At 39.2% G+C, this 22,453-nt stretch overlaps 1 protein-coding gene across 3 annotated transcripts in view; it reads left to right on the forward strand.

Annotated features, from left to right (window-relative positions):
* The window catches only part of Il31ra (interleukin 31 receptor A), a 60,046-nt gene that overhangs the window by 32,575 nt on the left and 5,018 nt on the right, over nt 1-22,453 (forward strand). For all 3 annotated transcript variants that reach the window (XM_033760939.1, XM_033760941.1, XM_033760942.1), the window contains 8 exons: nt 3,715-3,794; nt 5,981-6,194; nt 10,543-10,725; nt 11,688-11,789; nt 12,582-12,728; nt 14,754-14,894; nt 17,300-17,393; nt 21,934-22,015. In XM_033760939.1, coding sequence (XP_033616830.1) covers nt 3,715-3,794; nt 5,981-6,194; nt 10,543-10,725; nt 11,688-11,789; nt 12,582-12,728; nt 14,754-14,894; nt 17,300-17,393; nt 21,934-22,015 — 1,043 coding nt within the window. The remainder of the gene's footprint in view (nt 1-3,714; nt 3,795-5,980; nt 6,195-10,542; nt 10,726-11,687; nt 11,790-12,581; nt 12,729-14,753; nt 14,895-17,299; nt 17,394-21,933; nt 22,016-22,453) is intronic.

The raw sequence follows: 22,453 nt of genomic DNA on the forward strand, positions 1-22,453 counted from the left end.
TTCTACAGACACTGTTTCTAAGGGCCCAATCAATTGCAAATTTAATAGCTTACAAATATCAACACATTAATTGCACAGGAAAAATGTCCCAATGGTTATAATCTTTTGGGATGGTCAGTTAGTATTGTCTATGTCTTAGGAGAGTCCTTTAAAAATATTAGAAAAAACCCGTGTAGTATCATTAAGTTGTCCTCTTCCTCTGCTACTCTTTAGCAGGGAGTTTGGTGATGAAGCACTACCTCAGGTATGATGGTATTTTGTCTAGCTCTTCTTCCTGTCACTGTCATTCTTTTCTGGAGATTTTATGGCTCAGAGTTTTTAGCATGGTTCGCTCTTCACATCCAGGTACTCTTCTCATGTCAACTTTCTCAATTAGTTTTTCTGTCACAAACAAGATTTACTATTTCATCGGATTGATTCATTCAGTTAGACTGGGGAAGATTAATTAGCAACAACACTAGTATCTGATGTTCTGTATGCCATTTGCTAATTCAATTGAATCAACACTTATTTATCAAAGTTACCCCAACAGGAGTCTTTCATTTTTATCCATTTTTTTTAGAATCCCAGAGGAAGTTGATAAAAACACACACCCTAAGTCAAGTGTGATCCCAGTACTTGGAAGGTTGTGGCAGAAAGATTACTGTGAGTTCATGACCAGCCTAGGCTATATAGTGAGTTCAAGGCCAGCCTAGACTACATAGCAAGACCCTGTCTCAAAAAACAAAACAGCAACAGCAACGACAACAAAAAACTCACACCCTAACCCCCCTGGCAAAACCTAATTTCTAATTTTCCAATTTATAAACTCCGTTTTTCCTCATTTTACAAAGAAATTTAGTTGTTTTTATATATACCACTTCAAATCTTTCTAATTATTTGAAAAATTCTAAGTTAAATATGAAGTACTACCTACTTTCTTTTCGATTTCAATATATGATGAAGGCTACTTACCTATATTTAAGCATTTAAATATCTCTATAATCTGCTTAAATTCTTGGCTTTATTATTTAAAAGCTTATGATATTTGGCAATTGCTTAATTTCTCTATGCTTCAGAAGTGGGAATAGCTATATCTATTTATAGGACTATGGGGTTTAAATGAGATAATTCAGGTAAAATGCTTAGAAAGAGTTATCTATTATTATTATTGCTTTTAGTCTTTGGCAAGATAACCAGTATATTTCTGATTAATGGTGGTTGTGGGAATACTTATACTGTAATAGAAACAGTATAGCATGAGATTGCTACTGTATCAGCCTAGGCAATTGACATCTTTGAAAACAGAGATATTTTGGTTGACTCAGAAAATTTTAATTTTTTTTCAAATAGGGATTATTATTTTAAATTGAAAACCCATCATTCATTCATGGTCAAAGGAAAATTGTCTGTAATAATTTTAGAAGATTTACATGCTAGATAGGCAACTATCATATTAAAAACTGCATCTTTTACGAAGTCTGTATTGCAAAGACCAGATCATATTGTAGGCAATATTATGGCCTTAAATTAAATAAGAAAATGCCTGATTAAACTAACTCATTACTGACATCTACTAAAACGAATTGGCTACTATGAGGCAAATCTAAGGAGAACATTACTCATATTTCTAATCAAGTGTCTAGAATGATTGATTAATAATCAGTTTAAGGGCTGGGAATTTAGCTCAGTGGTTCTGCCACCTGCCTTGCAAGTGCAGCAAGGTCCTGAGTTCAATCCCTGGACCGCCCCCCCAAATAATAATCAGTTCAAACTTTCTCATATTTATCCTTGAGATGAGTATCTAGGACTGGATTTTAATGATCTCTTTGTCTTAAAAAAATTTTTTTTTCTTACTTTCAATATTATTATCCCTGAGTTTGACTCTCTACGTGACTTGAACAGAACTTCTGCAAGTCAGAGAGTCCCTCCAATTCTGGGGGTTACTTTGAATATCTAATGACAATTTGCCTTGTGCTAAGGCTGTCTGTGAGAGAAACTCTGACTCTGCTTACATGTAGACAGGCTGAAACTGGTCTATTGTTCTCTTTCTGAGACCGGTGAGTACTGGCTGTTCTGTTGAAGACTGTTGGGAAATCAGAAAATTCCTGGCAGAATCTTTAAGATAATACCTTAGTGGAATTTAGATGAAGTCATTTGTAAAGTTTAAGCCACATCAATCATCTCATAAATTGTTTAAACAAAATTACAATGGATCTTATTGGGAGACTTGATTTTAACAGCTAGAACATGTTAGTCACACTGACTTCTGCAAACGTGGTTAAACAAGTTATTGACTTAATTGCCCTTTGGTATACTTTTCTTTATTTTAAGGTTATCTTTACTGGAGCTCAGTAACTTCATTTGAAGGTACCCAATCACCTAAACTTAAAAAAAGATCCCTAAAGACAAGCTCTCAGTACTAACGTGGTTCAGATCTTAGTGATGGGCTCATTCTTTGTAGACCTAATTATGTGTCCCCAGCCATGTGACTTCCTCAGGAAGGGATTCAGAGAGTAATATTTTTCAGCTCTTCCGCTAAGGATCTTCCTTTTCTTCTGCTAATTCCAGGCTGCTAGCCTCCTGGACAGTTCTTTGTAGCATTCTGCTTCCCTCCACTGGCTAAAGGGTATGGTTCATAATTTAAGCAGCATTCTGACATTTCAGGTGCATGTCAGAGCATTGACCTATAAATTGTCAGGGATACATTCCATGCCAAACTTTTTATTATTATTATTATTAGAGATAGGGTCTCACCATGCACAACTATGTATGCCAAAACTTTCTTGAGACATATTGAGAGAAATAATCCAGGAAACAAATGAAATGTAATTTTCTTGTTTTTGTAAATTTTATCTCTGTATAGTTAGATCATCAGAACCCTGAACTATGTGGTTTTAGACTATCTTTCTTACTGAAAAAAATTAAGTCCTAATTTATGCCCTTGGGTTTTATAGAAAACACTTGTAATGTATAAGAAACTTACATATGCAATATTCCTATGCTTTTTGCTCACTGGGGCTTGTAGACATTAGTGTTTAAATTACTCTGTGTCCTTTTTGAGAGGAATCATGTGGTAAAATCTGTTTATAAATTCATTTTCTTTAACCAGAAAATAATTACCTATTCATATGAATTTTTGTGTTTCCCTTTTATCAGGCCATAAGAAATATGCAATAATATGATTCTTTTTTTTTTTTTCACTTTTCCTGCTGGCAAGTCCAGCATTAGATTTAGGGCTCAGGAAGGGCCTAATGAAGATTATTTTCCTGATCCTTTCCTATTTTTTATTACATTTTATAACATTGTAAGTATGCAGCTTTATCCTTTTTGAAAGTAGACATAGTATAAATTTTATATACATACATCTCCTTATCAGTAATCTGTCAGTCCCACCTTATATGTGCTATGTATTATATCTTGGAGGACATATTATTCACATTTCTATCCAGCTTTGAGTACTACCTGAGATCTACTGTACTTTTAAAAAACTTTACTTTAACTCATCAGACCCAAGAGAAGTTTTCTTTTTAACTTTGGTTGATTCCAATGCTTCAACCACAAAATAAATACCTCATTGGTCCTAAACAGGCTGCCATTACTCCACTGTCCCTTCCTCCTGCTGGCTCCCTCAAGCATATCCTTACCAGGTGCATTTTCTAAACAGGTAGGTAGCCCCGCTGACTTCCCTGTCTCTCTTTGTCTGAGTTGACTTCTCACTCTTACTCCCTTCAGTTCCACATGTCCTGGATCTGTGGCGCATTTTGAAACCAGTTAAAGAGGATGGGAGAAGGCCAGTGCGGTTGCTATGGAAGGTGACTTTCCTTTGAGTTATTGACTTGTTTATTTGCTTTTGAAAAAATCCTGGGTCTGTTACTTCTCTAAATATTGTAATTCCTGAAACTTAGCCTCCTGAATTTCATTCCCTACAGGGCTTTATGATGCCTCTAACCTCATATCATTGCCCAGTTTGGGAAAGCCCCATAAGTCATCTTATAGATGGCTGGAATGTACAGACACCCGGTGACCCCTCCTCTTTTGTCTGAAACATTAACATTTTGGGCAGTTACAAAGTGTAAATGTGAGAGGCATTGTGGCTGGAAGAAGCCATTCATTCCTGGCTGGCCTCCACTGGAATGCGAGGCGAGACTGAGAGCACTGACTGTCATTGGCAACATATCTCAGTCACTGCCAACATGTGTCTCTTTGAGCAATGATACGAGGTGCACAGGCAGAAGAGGGACCCAATGGTCTGTTCTAGTGTAGAAACCTGGGAGTGAGGAACAGGGAGAAGACAGGTAGGTGAAACAGGGAAGAGGAGAAAAAAGGAGGTGATAGGAGAGGAACATAAGAAAGCAACAGAAAAGGAAGGGAGACAATTCAACAGGAAAAGAAAAGGACAAATAGAGAAAAAAAGAAAAGAGAAATGGGAGAGAAATGATAATTGGGGGTTTAAAAAAAGTAGAAAAAAGTTAAATGTCAAAATTCTTTCATATGTTTCCAGAATTCTCGGGAAATACGCATCATGTTATCTCATACTTACTAATGTTCAGGCAAGTTAAAACACCGTTAAAAAGGGAGCAATCACCCTGGTTTGCCACATGATACCCCGATCCCAATTACTTCAGGGCTGGAGGACCTCTGCCTTTGTCACTCTACCCCAGCATTCCCAGGGCTGTGGGATACTCTCAGATTTCAGAGGCCACAGTATAACATGGTGTTGGGAAACCTTTGAAAAACAGTTCCAGATGTTGTGATTTCTTTCTTGTTTATCAAGTATAGAAACAGATAACTCTAAACATTGAAAGTAAACAATGACACATAACCACATGTTATCTTAGCTACATAGGAGGGTAAGGGTCAAGTAGACCAGCCTGTAAAGAATATGAGATGGGCTTCAAGGCCTCATTCTGTCCTTTTCAGGAATTGTTCCTCCTTTCACCTCAAGAGGAGAATTTTCTAAGAATTTGAGTTGCCTAATAAAGTATGTACCAAAATATGTACTCTAAGATTAGTTGCATTTGCATGTGAATATCCTTTGAAACTGCTGAACTGTACACTTTCCAACAGTGAATTTTGTAGAATGCATATTATATCTCAGTAAAACTTATTTTAAGAAAATAATGTGTTGTCTTGTGAGATAAAGGACCATAGTCATTAGGAAGATTCTAGCTAGTCTTTTAGGCTGTGGTCTATGTAAAGGAAATTCTTAAACTGACAAGACAAAGGGCCAAAGTAGCTTCCAAAGTAACTTCTGCCTGAGTCATACATTGAGTCATTTTGCACCATCTATGTTTTTAATCAATGACGGAAACTAAAAAACCAAGAAACCTTATAATTCCTGAGAAAACTTAACATCTTGACTCCTATGCAAAACATCTGGTTAGTAGGTCCAAGCTCAAGGCTGAAAATAAGAATTTGGCTCAGAGCCCCTGGGATTCCACTTTAGGCTTCTCTCCAAGGATTTGGGACTGTCAAGGCGCCTGGATGTTTTAGTCCTCCCAGCTGGATGCCTGGTGGGGGCTGCCCCAGGGAAGTGGGCTCTCTCCTTAGAGGGGGAGATGTGGACATAAAAGACAAGGACATGAGCACTCTCTGGTTTTTGGAGGCTTCCAGGAAAGAGATGATCAAAGATCAGACCAGAATTAAGGTTGACTTAGAAGAAATGCTTTTACCCTTCTGCCCATGTATGCAAGAGTAAAGATACAGCCGGAAGAAATGGTAGTGGCTTGTTTACACTGGCTTAGGCACTCTTGTAGGTCAGCCTCACGAAATTGAACTTATATTAGGGGTTTATACCAAGTATATTCCCCCTCTGGCATTTGAGCTGTTAATATTACTTCAGGAGTACATTATTCATCCTTGATGGATACATACATGATTGTATTTTAGCATCTAATAGCTAACATTGCCCACCCTGACTCTCCATCCCACTTATAACTATCTGAATGTCTTTTTTATTTTTGGTGTTGCAAATAAATTTTGTTTCCTTTGGGTTCAGAAGGCAAAAGGAGCCCCAGTCCTGGAGAAAACACTTGGCTACAATATACGGTACTTTCCAGAAAACACCACTAACGTCACAGAGATGAGGACCACTAACCAGACGCTTGACCTGCATCTTGGAGACGAGACCTATAGGGTGTCTGTGACTTCATATAATTCTCTTGGGAACTCTATAGCATCTACCCTGAAGATTCCAGATATTCATGAGAAGCGTAAGAGGAGCCTAATATTCTTACTTGGATGCCTGGTCCTGTCCAATTCATCAAGGAAGATTTCTTGTCTTCTTCCTTCAATTTTATTTATTTGGGGGGGGTACCAGGAATTGAACTCAGGACTTTGTGCCTGAAAGGCAGCCAGTGGAACCACTGAGCTAAATCCCCAGCCTCAGTTTTTGTCTTCTTAATGACAGTTGTTTCTCTTAAGTCAAAATGAAAAGAAAGTAAAGACTTTTTAGGTTGTGGTGGAGAAAACAGAATCTACTGGTAACTAATAAGCCCCTTGAAATAAAGGTCCTTCAGAACAGCCTGTAATAAATATTAGAGGCTTTATATATTCTTAGAGTATATAATCATAAGCCTAAAGGCTTTACATGTGGCTTATATTTGCTCCAGTCCAGGTGGATGAAAACTAGATTGAGCCACATGAAAATGTCCATATTTGAAACATTTGTCCTCAGTAACCAAAGCCTCTCTTGAATCTTCCCTGTACATGGGATCAACTGTGGCCCCAGCTGTGGCTTAGTGCTCATTTCCTGCATTCTCCCAATTTCCCCCTTCTGTTTAACTACCAATGTATTGCTACTTTCATTATGTAGTTAAGGTTGGCTTTGAACTCACTATGTAACTCAGGCTGACCTCAAACTCTTGGTGTTCTTCCTGCCTCATCCTCCTGAGTGCTGGGATTACAGGTGTGTGCCACCATGCCCAGCTGTTCATTATACTTTTGATAAGTAGTTTTGAACATCTCACTTCTCCCAGGTGATCTCATATTTCATATCCTGTTTTGGAATATAACGCCTTCTTTGATTCTTTTTCAAGGATTGCAAGCAATTGATATTCGTTTCTTTGGTTTATTTTTCTCTATCAAATTTAGTGCTTTCCCTTGTTCAATATGTTTTCTCATTATTTTATTACCTTTTTCTCCTTCAATAGAATGCCTGTCCTATGAGGGCAGGGAATTTTTTCTTTCTTTCTTTCTTTTTCAAACTTGGGACCTTGAGCTTGCAAGGCAGGCAGCAGCACCACTGAACTAAATCCCTGGCCCTTTTTCCTCTTCTTTTTAAAAGTCTAATTTCCAGTACCTTGAATAGCATGGAACAGTTGGCATAGAGCAGATATTCAGCAGTGAGTTTCCCATAGCCAAGGAATATATTCTCCAATTTGCCACCTCCTTATTTGCTTAGCCACAGACTAGTTCAGGCATTTATACAATCAGCTCTAGGCTTTGCAGCTCTCCTCCATTTCTTCTCTTCCTATAAAACTATGCTAACCTCACTTTAGAACTCCTAGATATTCATATTTTGTATTTTGAGTTAACTTGCTATTATTGTAATAGTGCTTAGCAGTATTTCTTGTGATCCTTAGTTCCTAACATCGTAGTTCCTGTCTGTCCAGTATCTAGTGATAAGTTTTTTCACAAATGCATATATTGCTAGAACATATGTCTTTTGTTAATGAAGTTACTACTAGTAAATAGTTTCCTGGGGAGGCCCCAGAATGGTGAGGTTTAAGAATAGGGTATGACATGGAAGTGCATATCTGTAATCCCAGTCACAGCACTCGGAGATGCTGAGGCAAGAGGATTATTAATTCAGGCATGGCCTGGGCCATTTAGTGAGATCCTGGCTCAAAAATTTAAAAAATTTTCTGGGGATTTAGCTCAATGGCACCGAGCCTACTTTGCAAGCATGAGGTCCTGACTTTGATCCCTGGTACAAAAAATAAATAAATAAATAAATAAAATTAAAAATTTAGAAAAGGACTGGGGATGTAGCTCAGTGTGAAAGGTCTGGATTTATTCTGAAGTACCATCTCCCCCCTCCCACACACACAAAAAAAAAAACCCAAAAAACGGGACAGTGAAAGTATGGACCTTCCATGTAGTTCATTGATTTGTTTGAAATTGTCACTATTTTACAGGATAGAATTAACTGTCAGCAAGTTACCTAATCTCTGTAATCCTAAACTACTTGTAAAATATGGTGGACTCCTGACTTATGAACTTAATTCGTTTCTGAAGGCTTGTTATAACTCTAGTTGGTCAATTGAAGGCTCAGGCTCTGCTACACAGCCTTCAAAGTAGTCTCGCTCCTGTACAAGGCAGATCTCAGTGTCCTTAGGGAGACATTGGCCCAGGATTTCTCAACCCCACACAGGAAATGATGTTGTAATGTTCCTCCCACAACTCTTTAAAGGTTAAATCTGTATCTGAGACCATCTGGAAGCACAAGCAGCCAGCATTTGGTTCATAACTCAAGACTTTGGTTGTAAATTAAAACTAAAATTCTGGTTGTAACCCAAGTTGTCCATATGTCAGCTGGTTGTAACGGGAGGCTCTACTTAGAGTACTGGAAAGATTAAATGAGATTCTGTATGTAAAATGCTCTTTCTGATGCTAATTATTACTGTAGTAGTACCTCCGTTCAGGAACTTAATTCATTCCACTATTTTGGAAATGACAGCTACATTTGTGGTCATGTGGGAAAGATGGCCATGCACGTCACAAGAAATAGTGGTGTTAGCAGTCAAGACACTTCTCCTTTTCCAGGAAGGATCTATTTTCTGCCACTCTTGAGAATGTGGTGTAATTGGAGTAATTACTCAAAAAGTTCTTGCTAAATGATGGTAGGGGTGGCAATTAGTTTATGTTTAGTAGAATGATGATTTGGAAACTTCTCTTTGAGCATGCTTAATGAAATCAGCCCTTCCTCTTTCATGGTTGACTTATGGCTTTGTGAAACTATTCCACACCCCTCACAATCTCCTCGCTCTGTGGCACACTTGGCAGTTTAGACCCAGCTCCTCTTGCTCCTCAGAGCTCCCACATTGGTGAGGAGAAGGAGTACAGAAGCAGGGCTCACTTCAGGTCAGGATTTGCTGGCAAGTCATTAGGAAAGGGCCTCCAGGGAGATCAGAGAGGAAGTGCAGGAAATAAGCCAGGCAAGGGAAGGAGGCTCAGACAAAGGTACTATCTTGTCCTGGGCTTACTGTAACAAAGTACCACAAACCTATGGTTTAAAGTAACAGAAATGTATTGTTTCACAGTTCTGGTAGTTACAGCTCTAAAATCATGTTGTACGTTGGGCCATAATCCCTTTAAAGTCCCTAGTGTCTTCCTTGCCTCTTCCTGCTTCTAGAGTAGTTCAAGTATTCCCTGGCTTTTGGCATCTCCAGTAACTCTAATTTCTGCCTCAGACTTCATGCTGCCAGCTGCCTGTGTGTCTATTTCTGTGTCCAAATTCCCTTCTTCTTATGAGACACGTATCATACTGAGTTAAGGGCCCAAAATCTTATTTTATCTGTAATGGCCCTATTTCTAAATAATGTCATATTCTCTAGGACTAGGATTTTGGAGGGGTGGGGTACTATTCATCCTATAAAATATAGCCTGAGATAAAAATCTAGGGAAAGGTGGATCCTGCTATATCCTTTAGGGAGATTATAGAGTATAAGTTACATTTCAGAGTTATCCAACCAAGTGAAGTAAGAAGGAGCCTTGAGAGGGTCTAAAAGTCAAGGTAAGGATTCCAATGCTCCAGTAGTGATTTTTGGCCTGGACTAGCTAAGGATGTTTCAGGTTGTAAGCCCAGAAAAACAGGAAAGAGAAAGCATAAGCTCTTCGGATGAGGTGGGACTGATAACTAGACTCTGTGCTCCTTGCCCGCCTGTTGCATGAAGCTTCATGTATTCTTCGTGCCTCAGTGGCCCTGTCTCAGAACTGCCTTCGGAGGTTGACAAACTACCTGGTTTTGCTTTTAGGACTAACCTTGAGAGTGTCTCATACAGGCTCAGTTTGGGAAACAGACCCATAAATTGTGCCTTACAAGGGCAAGACTCCTAAATACTATATACATACATGTTGGGAGATTCCTTTTCCCTCTCAGGTTTACTTTTCTTTTAATTGCAGTAACATCTATGGATATGGAAGGTGTAGCTTTTGAGTCAGTAGTTCTTAAGAGAAATCAGTTTCTGGAAACAGATCAATTTTGAGGAAATAAAGGCAGATTATTTTAGGGCTGCGGGTCAAACTAAGTGGTAAAGTCATCCTTAGCATGTGCAAAGCCTTAGGTTTGATCCCTAGCACTGAAAAAAAAAAAAGGCACTTAATCATCAAAACTATTGAGTAAGATTGAGTAACAAAACAAAACAACAACAAAAAAGAGGATATAGTAAGAGCGCTGTATATAACATAATAGAAGAGGATATAATAAACAGCACTGTCCGGGGAGATCCTGAGTTCAGACTTTTCTTTCACAACTCTGGTACTGAATGAGTGCCAGTGTGGTTGGTTCATTTGGGGTGAGTTGGGTAGCTGTGAAGCAGTCCTGTTTTTTCCTTTCAGCATTTCAGTGTATCGAGGCTATGCAGGTCTGCCTTGTTCAAGACCAGCTGGTGGTGGAATGGCAATGTTCCTGTACGGTGGTAGACACATGGATGGTTGAATGGTTCCCAGATTTGGACTCAGAGCTCTCTGCCTTTTCCTGGGAATCTGTGTCTCAGGCCAAGAACTGGACAGTCCATCAAGGTAGCTAGCATGGAATTGCATATTCCCCTTGTGAAAGATTTGGTTTCATTTTAGCTAGTTTAAAAAATCCTTAACTTTATTTTCAAAGCTGTAAATGTGGTTACTAGTACTTGACAAGATTGTGTAAGCTCAGTGAAGTTCATGCTTCTTGGGATTTCCCAGGAAAACCTGGTACAGAAAGCTGTGGGTTTCAGGCCAGGTAGAAAACACCATCTTCTCACCCACCATCAGAGAGCCCTTCTAGGATATCTTGATTATCCTAGTAATAACAGCAGAGTATAGACTATCAGTCCTGCTGAGGATACACCCTTCCATTCTGGATGGCTGTTTAAGAACTGAGCCTCTTTCCCAGTTGACTCACACAGGGAATGTAATGGCATCCATATTAAGAAATATACTTGTACAGTGATGCAGGCAGGTAGCAGAGCTATACTTTGTGATATCTGAGTTCTCTGGGGTAACCTGCTGCTGCCAGATGGATTTCATGTTTTATCCTGCAGTTCCCCAAAGTCATATGATAAATACAGTGATGGGTTGGGGATTTAGCTCAGTGGTTCCACTGCCTGCCTCGCAAGGACCCAAGTTCGATCCCCTGTACAAATGGAAAAAAAAAAAAATCAAGTGATGGAGAAGGGATTGAATCTCCTACTGATCTCTTCATGGATAGCTCTGTAATTTTTCTTTTTTTTTTTATTTACAAACTTGGATGAGTTTATTCCGTTAGAATGGCTTTGTACTTTTATTGAAGTGCCACAGACTTTAGTTCTAAGAATTAATTAGAAAAATCTTAGAATAAGAATAGTCACTTAAGACCATCCAACCCCACCTTTTTATTTTCCAGATGAGGAAACTAGAAAAGTGGAATATATTCACAAGTCTTAGACAGTAACTTGGGGCCCAGCATTTCTTCCACTCTGACATGCTCTGCACTTATGCTTATTTTTCTGTTTTTTTTTTTACAGATAAATTAAAACCTTTTTTGTGCTATAACATCTCTGTGTATCCAGTGTTACAAGATAAAGTAGGAGAACCATATTCCATCCAGGCGTATAGCAAAGAAAAGAGTATGTATGAACAAGGCCCTTTGGGGGAAAACAAGCACTGGGCCCTTGCCAACATTTAGATAAATGTTGTTCATTCATAATTGCTTTAGGCCCCCTTCGTCCTGCACCTTTGTCTTGTAACGAAGCAAACATCTTGTAGCGAGTTCTGTTTGTTCGACAGTTGGGTCAGGTTATAGAGTCGTTGAATTTCAAAGCTAAGATGGACATTAAATTTCATATCAAATCCTCTCATTACATAGATGGAAAGTTGAGGCTGAGAAAGATAAAATAACTAGCCCAAAGCCCCAAAGGGATTTAATGTAAATAAAACTGCAACCAAAAATAACAATTAGGACCAACCCAGGGCTTTTACAGAGTTCATCATAAGTTGAACATGTTAAAAATTATTTTAAATTATGTAACAATAAGCAAGGCTTTTCTGATGAATTGACCAGACTTTATTTTTATCTATTTGGAAGTTAACATCTTCCATATTTAACACTGAAAAATATCTCCTACTATGCAACTATTTGACAATAGCTACCCTTTACATATATGTTTGAAAGATCTGGGTGCCAGACTGAAGTGAGAGATCTGGAAGAAAGTATTTTGTCTCTAGCCTTTGATGCTACTTGTTTCTTATGATGCCTGAGTGCAGAAAAATATCTCTTCTAACAAATTAATAATTTCCCTACTAAATCCCATATCTCACCTGCCCAGTTTAGTTTTTGTCTGAGAACTGGCAGAGTCTTTGTGAAGAAGCATTTGCTGGGCTGTGATTCAGTGTTCATTTGTCTCCCTGTCCTCTCAAAGTCCCATGCATAGGTCCTGAAACGAAGGTAGAAAACATTGGTGTGAAGACAGTCACCATCTCATGGAAAGAGATTCCAAAGGAACTGAGAAATGGTTTTATTAGTAACTACACCATATTTTACCAAGCTGAAGGTGGAAAAGAATTCTGTAAGTGTGCTCATAGCCAAGTTGAAAAAAAAATCCAACCCCTCAGATAGATGACATAAATAGATTTGTCATGGGGTGGTTCCCATGGTGGCGACCTGCAAACTTGGGTAAGTTACTAGCTTCTTTGAGCCCCTGTGAATATTCATTCAACAGCACCATCTCTTGGATTTGGGGGTATTAGGTGAACAAGAACCTTGAAGAAATGGGAGAAACTGGTATAATTTGTCCTGGTCAGGACCTGAATGAGTTGACTCCCTAGGAACTGTCCACCGTTATTCCTGAGAGAAGTACACCTGATTTAAAGTACGCCTGGGGTTAGGGTGGAGGAAGACCCTGTTTGATGACATTTACCTTAGTGCAGGGCTCTTTACCATGATTTCTACTGTCTGCTTCAAGGACATCCTTTTTCCCCGAGCTCATCCTAAATTCTGAGCAATGCTTGGTTTCATGTTTAGATTAAATTTTGTCATTCTTGTAGTAAAACATGCATTACATAAAATTTACTATTTAAGATTTTTGAAAGTGTATAATTGAGCAGCACTAAGAATATTCACAATGGTGCATAACCTTGTCCGCTTTCTTGAACTTTTCTATTCCCACCCTAAATAGAGGCTCTATAATGTTTATTTTATTCAGTCACTCTACATTCTCCTCTTCCCACAGCCGCTCACAGCCACCAAACTGCTGTGTCCCTGTGGATTGCCTACTCAGAATATTTTATGTAAAGATGATCAGGAGTGGGGCTAGCTCAGTGTTGGAGTATTTGCCTACCATTGTGAGGTCCTGGGTTCATTCCTTGGAAATGAAAAATAAACAAACATAAATAGATAAATAAGCATAAATAAATAAATAAATAAAATCATATGTGGCCTTTGAAATTCATCGATATTATAATATTTAGTACTTAATTCCTTTTTATGGCTGAATAGTCCATGTATGCTTTTTCCATATGTTGTTCATTAATTCATCATTTGACAAAACTTTGAATTGTTCTTCAATGTTATGGCTCCTATGAATATTGCTTCTATGATCATTGAAGTACAAATATCTGAATCCCTGATTTCAGTTCTTTGGCAGTTTTTACCTAGAAGTGGAAGTGCTGGAACATTTTAGTATTTCTACTTTAACTTCCTGAGAAACCACCAAGCTGTTTTCCATAATGATTGCCCAATTTTCAGCTCAATATAAGAAGGGTCCCTTTGTCTACATCTTTTCCAGGACTTATTTCCTATCTAAAAAAAAAACAAAAAACCCCCAAAAAACCCTGTAATTTGTTATCCTAATGGACACAAGGTGGCATCTCACTGATTTACATTTCCCTAACCACTAATAATGTTGAACATCTGTTCATATGATTTTTGGCTATTTGTATATCTTCTTTAGAGGAATGTCTTTTTAATCTCTTTGCCCATTTTATTTTGTGTTTTTGAGACAGGGTCTCACTATGTAGTTGAGACTGACCTGGAACTATGTAGCCCAGGCTGGTCTTGAACTCACAGTGATCCTCCTGCCTCAGCCTCCCGAGTACTGGGATTACAGGTGTGAGCCACCATGCCCCACTTCTTTGCCCATTTTAAAATTAGGTTTTTTTGGTTGAATTATGACTTCTTTATATTGTGGACATAAACTTATCAAATGTATGATTTGCAAATATTTTCTCCAATTTTGTGACTTGCCTTCACTTTCTTGATACTATCTTTTGATGAACAAAAGCTTTTAATTCTAATAAAGTTCAGGTTATCTATGTTTTCTTTTGTTGCTTATGCTTTTGGTACCAAATTTATGAAATGTAAGGTCATGGAGTTTTACCTTATATTGACTTCTAAAAGTTTTTGTAGTTTTATCTCTTATATTTAGGTCTTTGATTCACCTTGACATGATAATTTTAATCAGTTCATGGATGGGTCTTGAAGAAAAAGGTGTCAGTTGGAAGTACAGATTTCAGCACTTTCATTTTGGTGCTACTAAAGTGTAGTTTTCAGTCTGACTTGGCTGCGGTGTTTGACTTCTGTATTTTTCGTTTAGCTGAGACAGTCAACTCCAGCACCCTACATTATGGCCTGGAGTCTCTGACACGAAAGACTTCTTACAGTGTTCAGGTCATGGCCAGCACCAGAGCTGGGGGAATAAAGGGGGACACAATAAACTTCAAGACATTGTCGATCGGTGAGTATTTCTTTTAAGTGCGGTGTAGCTCTTCTTGGCCCTTACCTTAATTCAGTCAAAAATCACATTATCCAAAGGTAGGGAATGCCAAAGGAGAGGGGAGCATTTAGGTGAGAAAAGGCATCCTGCTTTGGGGCTCACTCACCTTCTGGGAAGGTCCCTGTAGGGAGTAGGGAGAGGGGATCAGGCAATGAAAATTGAATTTATAAAGACTGATCATTTTGCTCTTCCCCATGGGCAGCCCCAAATCACCTTTAGGAAGAGGGGTCAGTTTAATTAACATCAACTTCAACTGCAGCACTAAACCAGCTCCCATGGCATGGCTGTCCCCAAGTTCACAGTCACCAGTTTCTGAATGTTACTACACAATAAAGTTTTGGGGGGAAAACCTTGGTTGATGAAAGACTGCTGCCCTACAGAAGGAACTTGATTAAGTCTGGTCATTAATCTGTGGAATTTCTTGAGAAAAAGTCACATAACATGGTTAACTCACCAGTTTTTACTTTAAAAATAGTGAGCAAGCAGAATATAATAGATACATACAACAAATAATGTAAGATAAGCCTGGGGATTTAGCTCAGTGGTGCTGCCACCTGCCTCACAAGCATGATGTCCCGAGTTCAATCCCCGGTAACAACAACAACAACAAAAAGTAAGATATAATAGCTTTGAATGATGACTGGTTAAGGTAGATGTTCAAGAGGAAGGAGAAGAGATAGTATGAGGAGGGAAATGAAGAAGAAAGAAGGAGGATAGGAGAACCAGGGAAACATAATTTTGCCAAGTCCTTGAATGGCATAGATTTGATTTTTTTAAAGACATATTAAAACTCTTTTAAAGAACAAGCAAACTTTTCAATTATAAATGAAGGAATTTGCCCAATTTTGCAGTTACTAGTACAGGCTAAAAATTCCTTAAACTTTTGAAAGCTTTTTATTCTTTACATTCTTAAGGAATGAAATAGCTTATGGCTCCGAAAAATACGAGTAAATCATGTCATTACATAGAAAACATATTCGGTGTTTGGAGATGATAATGCCTTCTTAACTCTTTTTGTTGTTGCTGTTTAAAATCCTTTGAAAAATCATGTTGTATTTTCACAACAGTAGGAACAAATTGTTTCAGCTTAGGGGATTTTCTCTGTGGATCACATTGAAGGCAAATCCCACCTTGGAGTCTAGAAGTTCATGGATTATAGATCTACAGAAATCTATGGATTGTAGAGCACCTCACTTCCATTTGTGATTCTCTGCAATCTATTCTCTTCACTGTAGCCACAACTTTAGGCCCTAGATTTTCTGCTTAAAACCCTAGTATTTTAAATAAAATCCCACCATGCTTTCTGCATTCATCATCTGTACCTTACTAACCTCATTTCCTATCACCATCTGCCTTTTTGTTCTCTGACATATTCCTGCTTCAAAGCTTTGTACCTTCCTAGAATGCTTTTTCTCTGTAATTCTGCATGGGAGCCTCCTTCTTGTTATTAAGATAAGTTCAGATTTCTTCTTCTTCCTGTCTTCCTCTCCCTTTTCCTCTCCTCTTCCTCTCTTCCTTTTCTCCTCCTTTCCTCCTCCCTTTTTCTCATCCTCCCTCTCTCCTTACTCCCTTCTCTCACCTTCCTCCTTTTCCTCTTCACCTTATTTATTTTGGGGGTGGTAGTTGAGACAAGATATCCCTACATAGTCCAGGCAGGCTCAGAGTTGTGATAATCCTCCTGCCTCAGGACAGAGCTGGAATTACAGGACAGGGGTTCAAGATCAGCTAAAATTTCACTTCTTCCTTGGCCAGCCTATCTAAAGTTGCTGACTTCCTTCCTACCTTACCCTGGTTACTCTTTTATTGGTCTGTTCCAAAATAATCTTATGTTATTTATTGTCTGAATCTGCCAGAACATAAGCTCCATGTGAATAAGGACCTTATATTTCTTGCCTATTGCTATTTATAATATTATTAAGAATAGTGTTTGGCACCGGGGATTTAGTTCAGTGGTTCTACTGCCTGCCTTGCAGGCCCAAGGTCCTGAGTTCAATCCCTGGCACTAAAACAAACAGACAAACCAAAAAGAATAGTGTTTGGCAACTAATAAGTACTCAGTAAGTATTCACTGAAAGTGTAATATTGGAAAATGGCCCTGGAGGAAAAAATATCTATCAATATAAAATACCTATCTTGTTAGACAGGAAGACAACTAAATGGGGAGCCACAAATCCTAGAATTTATTTCAATTGAAAGAAATTGAATTAATTTTTTAAAAACTAGTAAGAAATGTTGCTGAAGCTACTAGAAAAAAAGTTAATGTTTGATTTTTGTTAAGAGAGGGAGGAACTAAAAAAAAAAAAAAAAAAAAAAAAAGAAAGGGAGGAACTAAACATATGCTGACTTTTGTTCTCCTTTTCCCAAAGATGTCTTTGATATTGTCCTTATAACTTGCCTGGTTGGAGGAGGTCTGCTTATGCTCATCATCTTTGTGATGATCTCTGGTTACCATAAACCAAGGTAAGTTTATAATCAACAGTAGGAGGTGCCTTAAAAATTATGGGCAAAGGGGGATGGAGGTCCTCATGGACATTTGGCACAAGAAGCATTCTACCATGAAGAGCATATTTATTCCTTTATTAATTTGGTACAGATTTTTTGAGATTATTAAAGACCACGTTCTTATGCAAATCAATAAATGTAAAAATGTTCAGCATCACTGGTCACCCAAGAGATGCAAATTAAAATAACCCTGAGATTCCATCGCACTCTAGAAAGAATAGCTATTATCAAGAAATCAACCAATAATGAACCCTTTTCCATTGTTGGTGACAGTATGAATTGGTACAACCAATATGGAAATTGGTATGGAGATTCCTTACAAAACTAAAACTAGAGGTTCCATTTGACCCAGCTATTCCCCTCCTTGGTATCTTCCCGAAAGAGTTAAAAGCACAGCTTTTGTGGAATATATGCACACCATGTTAATAGCAGCACAGTTTGTAATAGCTAAATCTTGGAAACAGCCTAAATGCCCATCAATGGATGAATGGATAAAGAAGATATGGTTATTATATACAATAGAGTACTACTCTGACATAAAGAAGGATAAATGAGGAAAATAAATTTCTAGGTAAATAAATGCACCCTGAGACCATACTTTTTAGTGAAATAAATTGGACACACACATTTAAATATTTCATTGTTTCTCTTGTGTAAGAAACTGAAAGGGTAAATTGAGGACCAAAATAACCAATATTGGGAAGTAGGAAGCAAATGTTCAAATGGGAAGGGGAACAAGGGAGGGGGTAGGAGAAAGGAAAGGTATGGAAAATATAAAAAAGAGTAGAAGGAAGAAGATGGAAACAAAACTTTTATAAATAAGGGGAGGAAGAGTTAAAGAGAGGGGAGCAGAGGGGGAAAAAGAATCAAGATATACTATGTACAGGTCCAAATTCCCTGTGATAAATGTGATCATTATGTATATAAAAATGTACCAATAAAATTTAAAAAATAAAGTCTATGTTCTGTGGTTCATCAGAATTCAGACCCATGGAGAGGGCTTTCACCCCACCCAGCTCTCTACTTTTTGAGGCCAAGCAGCATCAGCTGTCCTAGCTTTATGTGTTGCACTTGCCATCTGAGACTAGCATTGGAGAGAGGCCCTTTTTTTAATGTAGACACTAAAGACCCCCTGACAGCAGCAAGAGACAGAATAGGGAGCCATGTACCCCTGGAAGTAGAGTGGCAATTGCATGAAACCATAAACTGCTCCTTGCTTGTGGTGCAGTGTTGGAGGCCTGGCTGGAGGAACATTTGTCCTGCCTCTCTTGGCCGGTGTTGGGAAGGAAGCTTGTCTTCAAGGTTTTCTGTTTCTCCTGGCAGTGAGACTCAAACTGCCCTAGCAGTCTGTCCCCTGTGGAGCTCTCTCACCACCTTGGACAGTTGTGGGCCTTCTCTGCCAAGCACCTGCACTTGGTTATTTTCAAGCTGATGTCAACCTCAGTTAGCAACTTTATACATTGTGACCAAGTCACCAGAATACATTTTTGTACATTAATATTGTTTGGATCTAGATATACCTCCCAAAGCCTCAAGTGGTCATAAGTGGGGTTTTTTTAGAGGTGTTTGGATCTAGACTGTAGGATTGATTCATGGTACAATGCTAGGATCAAGAGCACAAGATTAAGGGTGTGAGTGCTACTTGCCCTAAGTAGTCTGGATAACATATAAGGGATAAAAAGAGCCCTAGTCATCCCGCATTGCTTTGCTACCTTCTGGCCACCATGAACTGTTTCTCCTTTGCCATGCCACTCTGCCTTAGTGCCAGCTGGTTATGGACTGAAACCTCTACAAACTGTGAGCTAAATAAAGCTTTTCTTCCTTAACTTTGGGCATCAGGTATTTTGTCTTAGCAATGAGAAAAGTAGCTAAGGCAGAATTTGGTACCAGAGAAGTGGAGTTACTGCTATGACTATACCTAACCATGTGGTTCAGGGGCCTTTGGGAATGGATTGTGGAGAGTTTGGAGAGGTTCAGAGATTCTGGCTGAAAAAGTAAAGCTGGAACACCTTAGGTGATACTTAATAGGAGATTCTGGTCACAGTTTAGAATACCAAAAGGCTGATAGAAATCCTGCTGGTAAAGACCAGGTAAAGGAGGTTTCTGTTGGGAAGAGGGACTGCACTGGCCATTGGACTCCAGATTATGTGGTATGCCTTGGCAAAAATTTTATCTGCAGTTTTCTCATGTCCAGAGACTTTGCCTGAGACTGATTAAAGGCAGATTAAGATTAATGGTGGAGGCCATGGATTTAGCTCAGTGGTTCTACTGCCTGCCTCACAAGCACAAGGACCAGAATTCAACCCCTGGTACCAAACAAACAAACAAAACCCAAAAAACAAAAAAACGACCAAAAAAAATTAATGGTGGTGGGCTAATCTGGCAGAAGAAATTTCAAGGCAGTGTAATGTTGTGGTGGCATGGCTACTGTTGGGAGCTTTTAGTCTGATTTATGTTGGGAATCAAGGGGGCTTTTAGTCTGATTTATGTTGGGAATCAAGAGCAAAGAGCCCAGCAGAATGATTTAAAATGTGTTGAGTTTGGCCAGAAAGGAAGCACTAGTAAAGTTGTGGTCTGCAAAGATGGAACAGAAAAGAAACTGGTAGCTGAAAAGATTAGCAAAAGAAGCCAAGTATTTCAGAGGAAGTCAGCAGAAAAGATGGCCTGAGGACATCACAAGAATCAACAGGACTCCAACCTCTGCAGCCTTAGAGTTGCAAAGGTGAGAGACTTTACTATGAGATGAGAACCCCAGAGCACCATGTTCCAGCATGGAAGCAGCCGAGGGAAGATGTTCCTACAGTTAAGAGAGAAGGAAGCCTGGCCTCTGTACCAGCTGGCAGTAGACCATGGCATCATCCATATAGTGCTGGTTTTAGGTGTATGCAGAATGCAAAATTGTGGAATCAGGAAGGCTTCCACCCAGATTTTAGAAGAATACCTGGAGGCCAGTTGGTGTGCCCTTGAGAGGGTAGTATGTGAAGCTGAAGGTGCAGTGGAGACCCCAGAGGTTTGGAGAAGCCAGGAATGTGGATTGAATGAGAAAAACTGCAAGGAGGGAGCAGAATCAGCCCTAGAGAGATGCCACGGGAGCTGTAACCCCCAGCAGTGCCATAGAGGTGGAGCCCCCCAAGCCCTTTGGAGTTCATATCTTGCCACAGATTGCTCAGCTGCTAGACATGGAACTACAGGACTTAATATTTGCCCTGCTAGATTTTGGATTTGCTTTGGTCCCATTCCTTTGTGTCACCCTATTTGTACCTTTAGGAATGGCAATGTTTATCTTGTGCCATTGTATGTTAGAAGTGTTTAACTTTCTTTTCATTTATACAGGGGCTCACAGCTAAGAGTTTACCTTAAATCTCAGTAGAGACTTGGGACTTTTTAGCAATGCTAAAACTTAAGATTTTGGAAACTGTTAGAGATGGACTAAATACCTTTTGTGTAAAGGAATGTTCAGCAGTCTTTGGGGGTTCAGGGCAGAATGTTATGGTTTGGGTCTAGATGTCTCCTCAAAACCTCACGTGGTCATAGGCTGGGACTTTCTCAGAGGTGGCTGAATCTATAGTGTGTGATGCTGAGACTAAGGGTTAATGATTAGTAATCAGTACACTAGTTTGTTACTGCCCTAGTCCCAGTAGCCTGGATACAATATAAGGGACAGCAAGGCTTGTCCTCTTTCTTGTTTTTGTTGTCTTCTGCTTGCTGGTTCTCCTCTGCGATGACCCTCTGCCTTGGAACCAGCCAATTATGAACTGAAACTTCTACAACCTGAAGGTTAAAAAACCTTTGCTCCCTTAATTTGTGTGTTGTGTATTTGGTCTCAGCAATGAGAAAAGTAACTAAAACATACAATATACACTTCAGTAATCATTCTTAATCTTTAGGATGCAGCAGAATTAGGCCCAAGCCCGAGAGTTTCTGATTCAATGTTCTGGGGTGACACCCAAGAATTTGTATTTCTTTTTTTCTTTTTTCTTTTTTTTTTGTACCTAGGATAAGGGATAGGGGATAGAACTTGGGACCTTGCACTTGTGAGGCAGGCTGTGGAACCACTGTGCTAAATCCCAGCCCAAATTTGCATTTCTATAAATACTCTCAGTGATGCTAGGGCTGCAGACTGGGAACCAAGGTGTGGGTAGCTGGTAGGGTTAAGTGTTCCTCTTCCATAGGCTAAATCTCAAAGGAATGGCACTGTGAGTGATAGTGTAGTGTCTAGAATCACAATTAGGTATGGAGATGCAGCTGTGGAGAAAGAAGAAGTAGGAACAGCTATGCTTGGAGAGGGCTTTCCTTCCATCACATCCCTTAGATAACTCTAAATTTTACCCCTACTACTTCACTTTTCCTGTGTCTAACAGGAGGATGGGAGCTTGCCCTTATTTTACAGGGAGCCATATAGTTCCTTTTAGCAGACCTTAGTGATTTGGTTCAGCCATGTGTAATGTAAAATGCTTCCCAGACTCACCTCCTGTCTTAAAATTTTATCTCTTATCAGCAAGTTGATTCAACTGTGTTGGCCTGATGTCCCCAACCCTGCTGAAAGTAGTATAGCCACATGGCTTGGAGCTGATTTCAAGGTAAACACTGCTATTTTTATTCAGGAAATCATTATGTTGACTGGTTGTGGGAAATGGACCAGGTAGATGGAAATGAAAAAGAGTTGTGGACTGAGCTTTTCTCAAGATTTACATGGGGAAAAAAACAAAACAAAACCCTAAAGGTTGAAAAGTCCTAAGGAACAACTGGCAGGGCAGATGTAATCAGCCTTCCTGGAGTAACTTTGACCTTATGCTTTGAATGATAGGAAAGAGCTTCACCAGGCTGAGGAAGGCTCGAGTGTTCCCAGCATGGAACTGGTTGTGTAAAGGACGCTGTGGAAAGGAGACGTCAGCCCTACCATTATTAACCTGACCATCTGTCAGAGAGCAAGGAGGCCTGGCTGTAAGATTTGAGGCCATTTAAAAAGCAGCAAAAGCAAATTAATTTAGAGACCACCTAGGATCCTGAAGTGTTGC

Source organism: Fukomys damarensis, unplaced genomic scaffold (genome assembly GCF_012274545.1).
Source record: "Fukomys damarensis isolate Sample0158 unplaced genomic scaffold, DMR_v1.0_HiC HiC_scaffold_1, whole genome shotgun sequence".
NCBI lineage: Eukaryota > Metazoa > Chordata > Mammalia > Rodentia > Bathyergidae > Fukomys > Fukomys damarensis.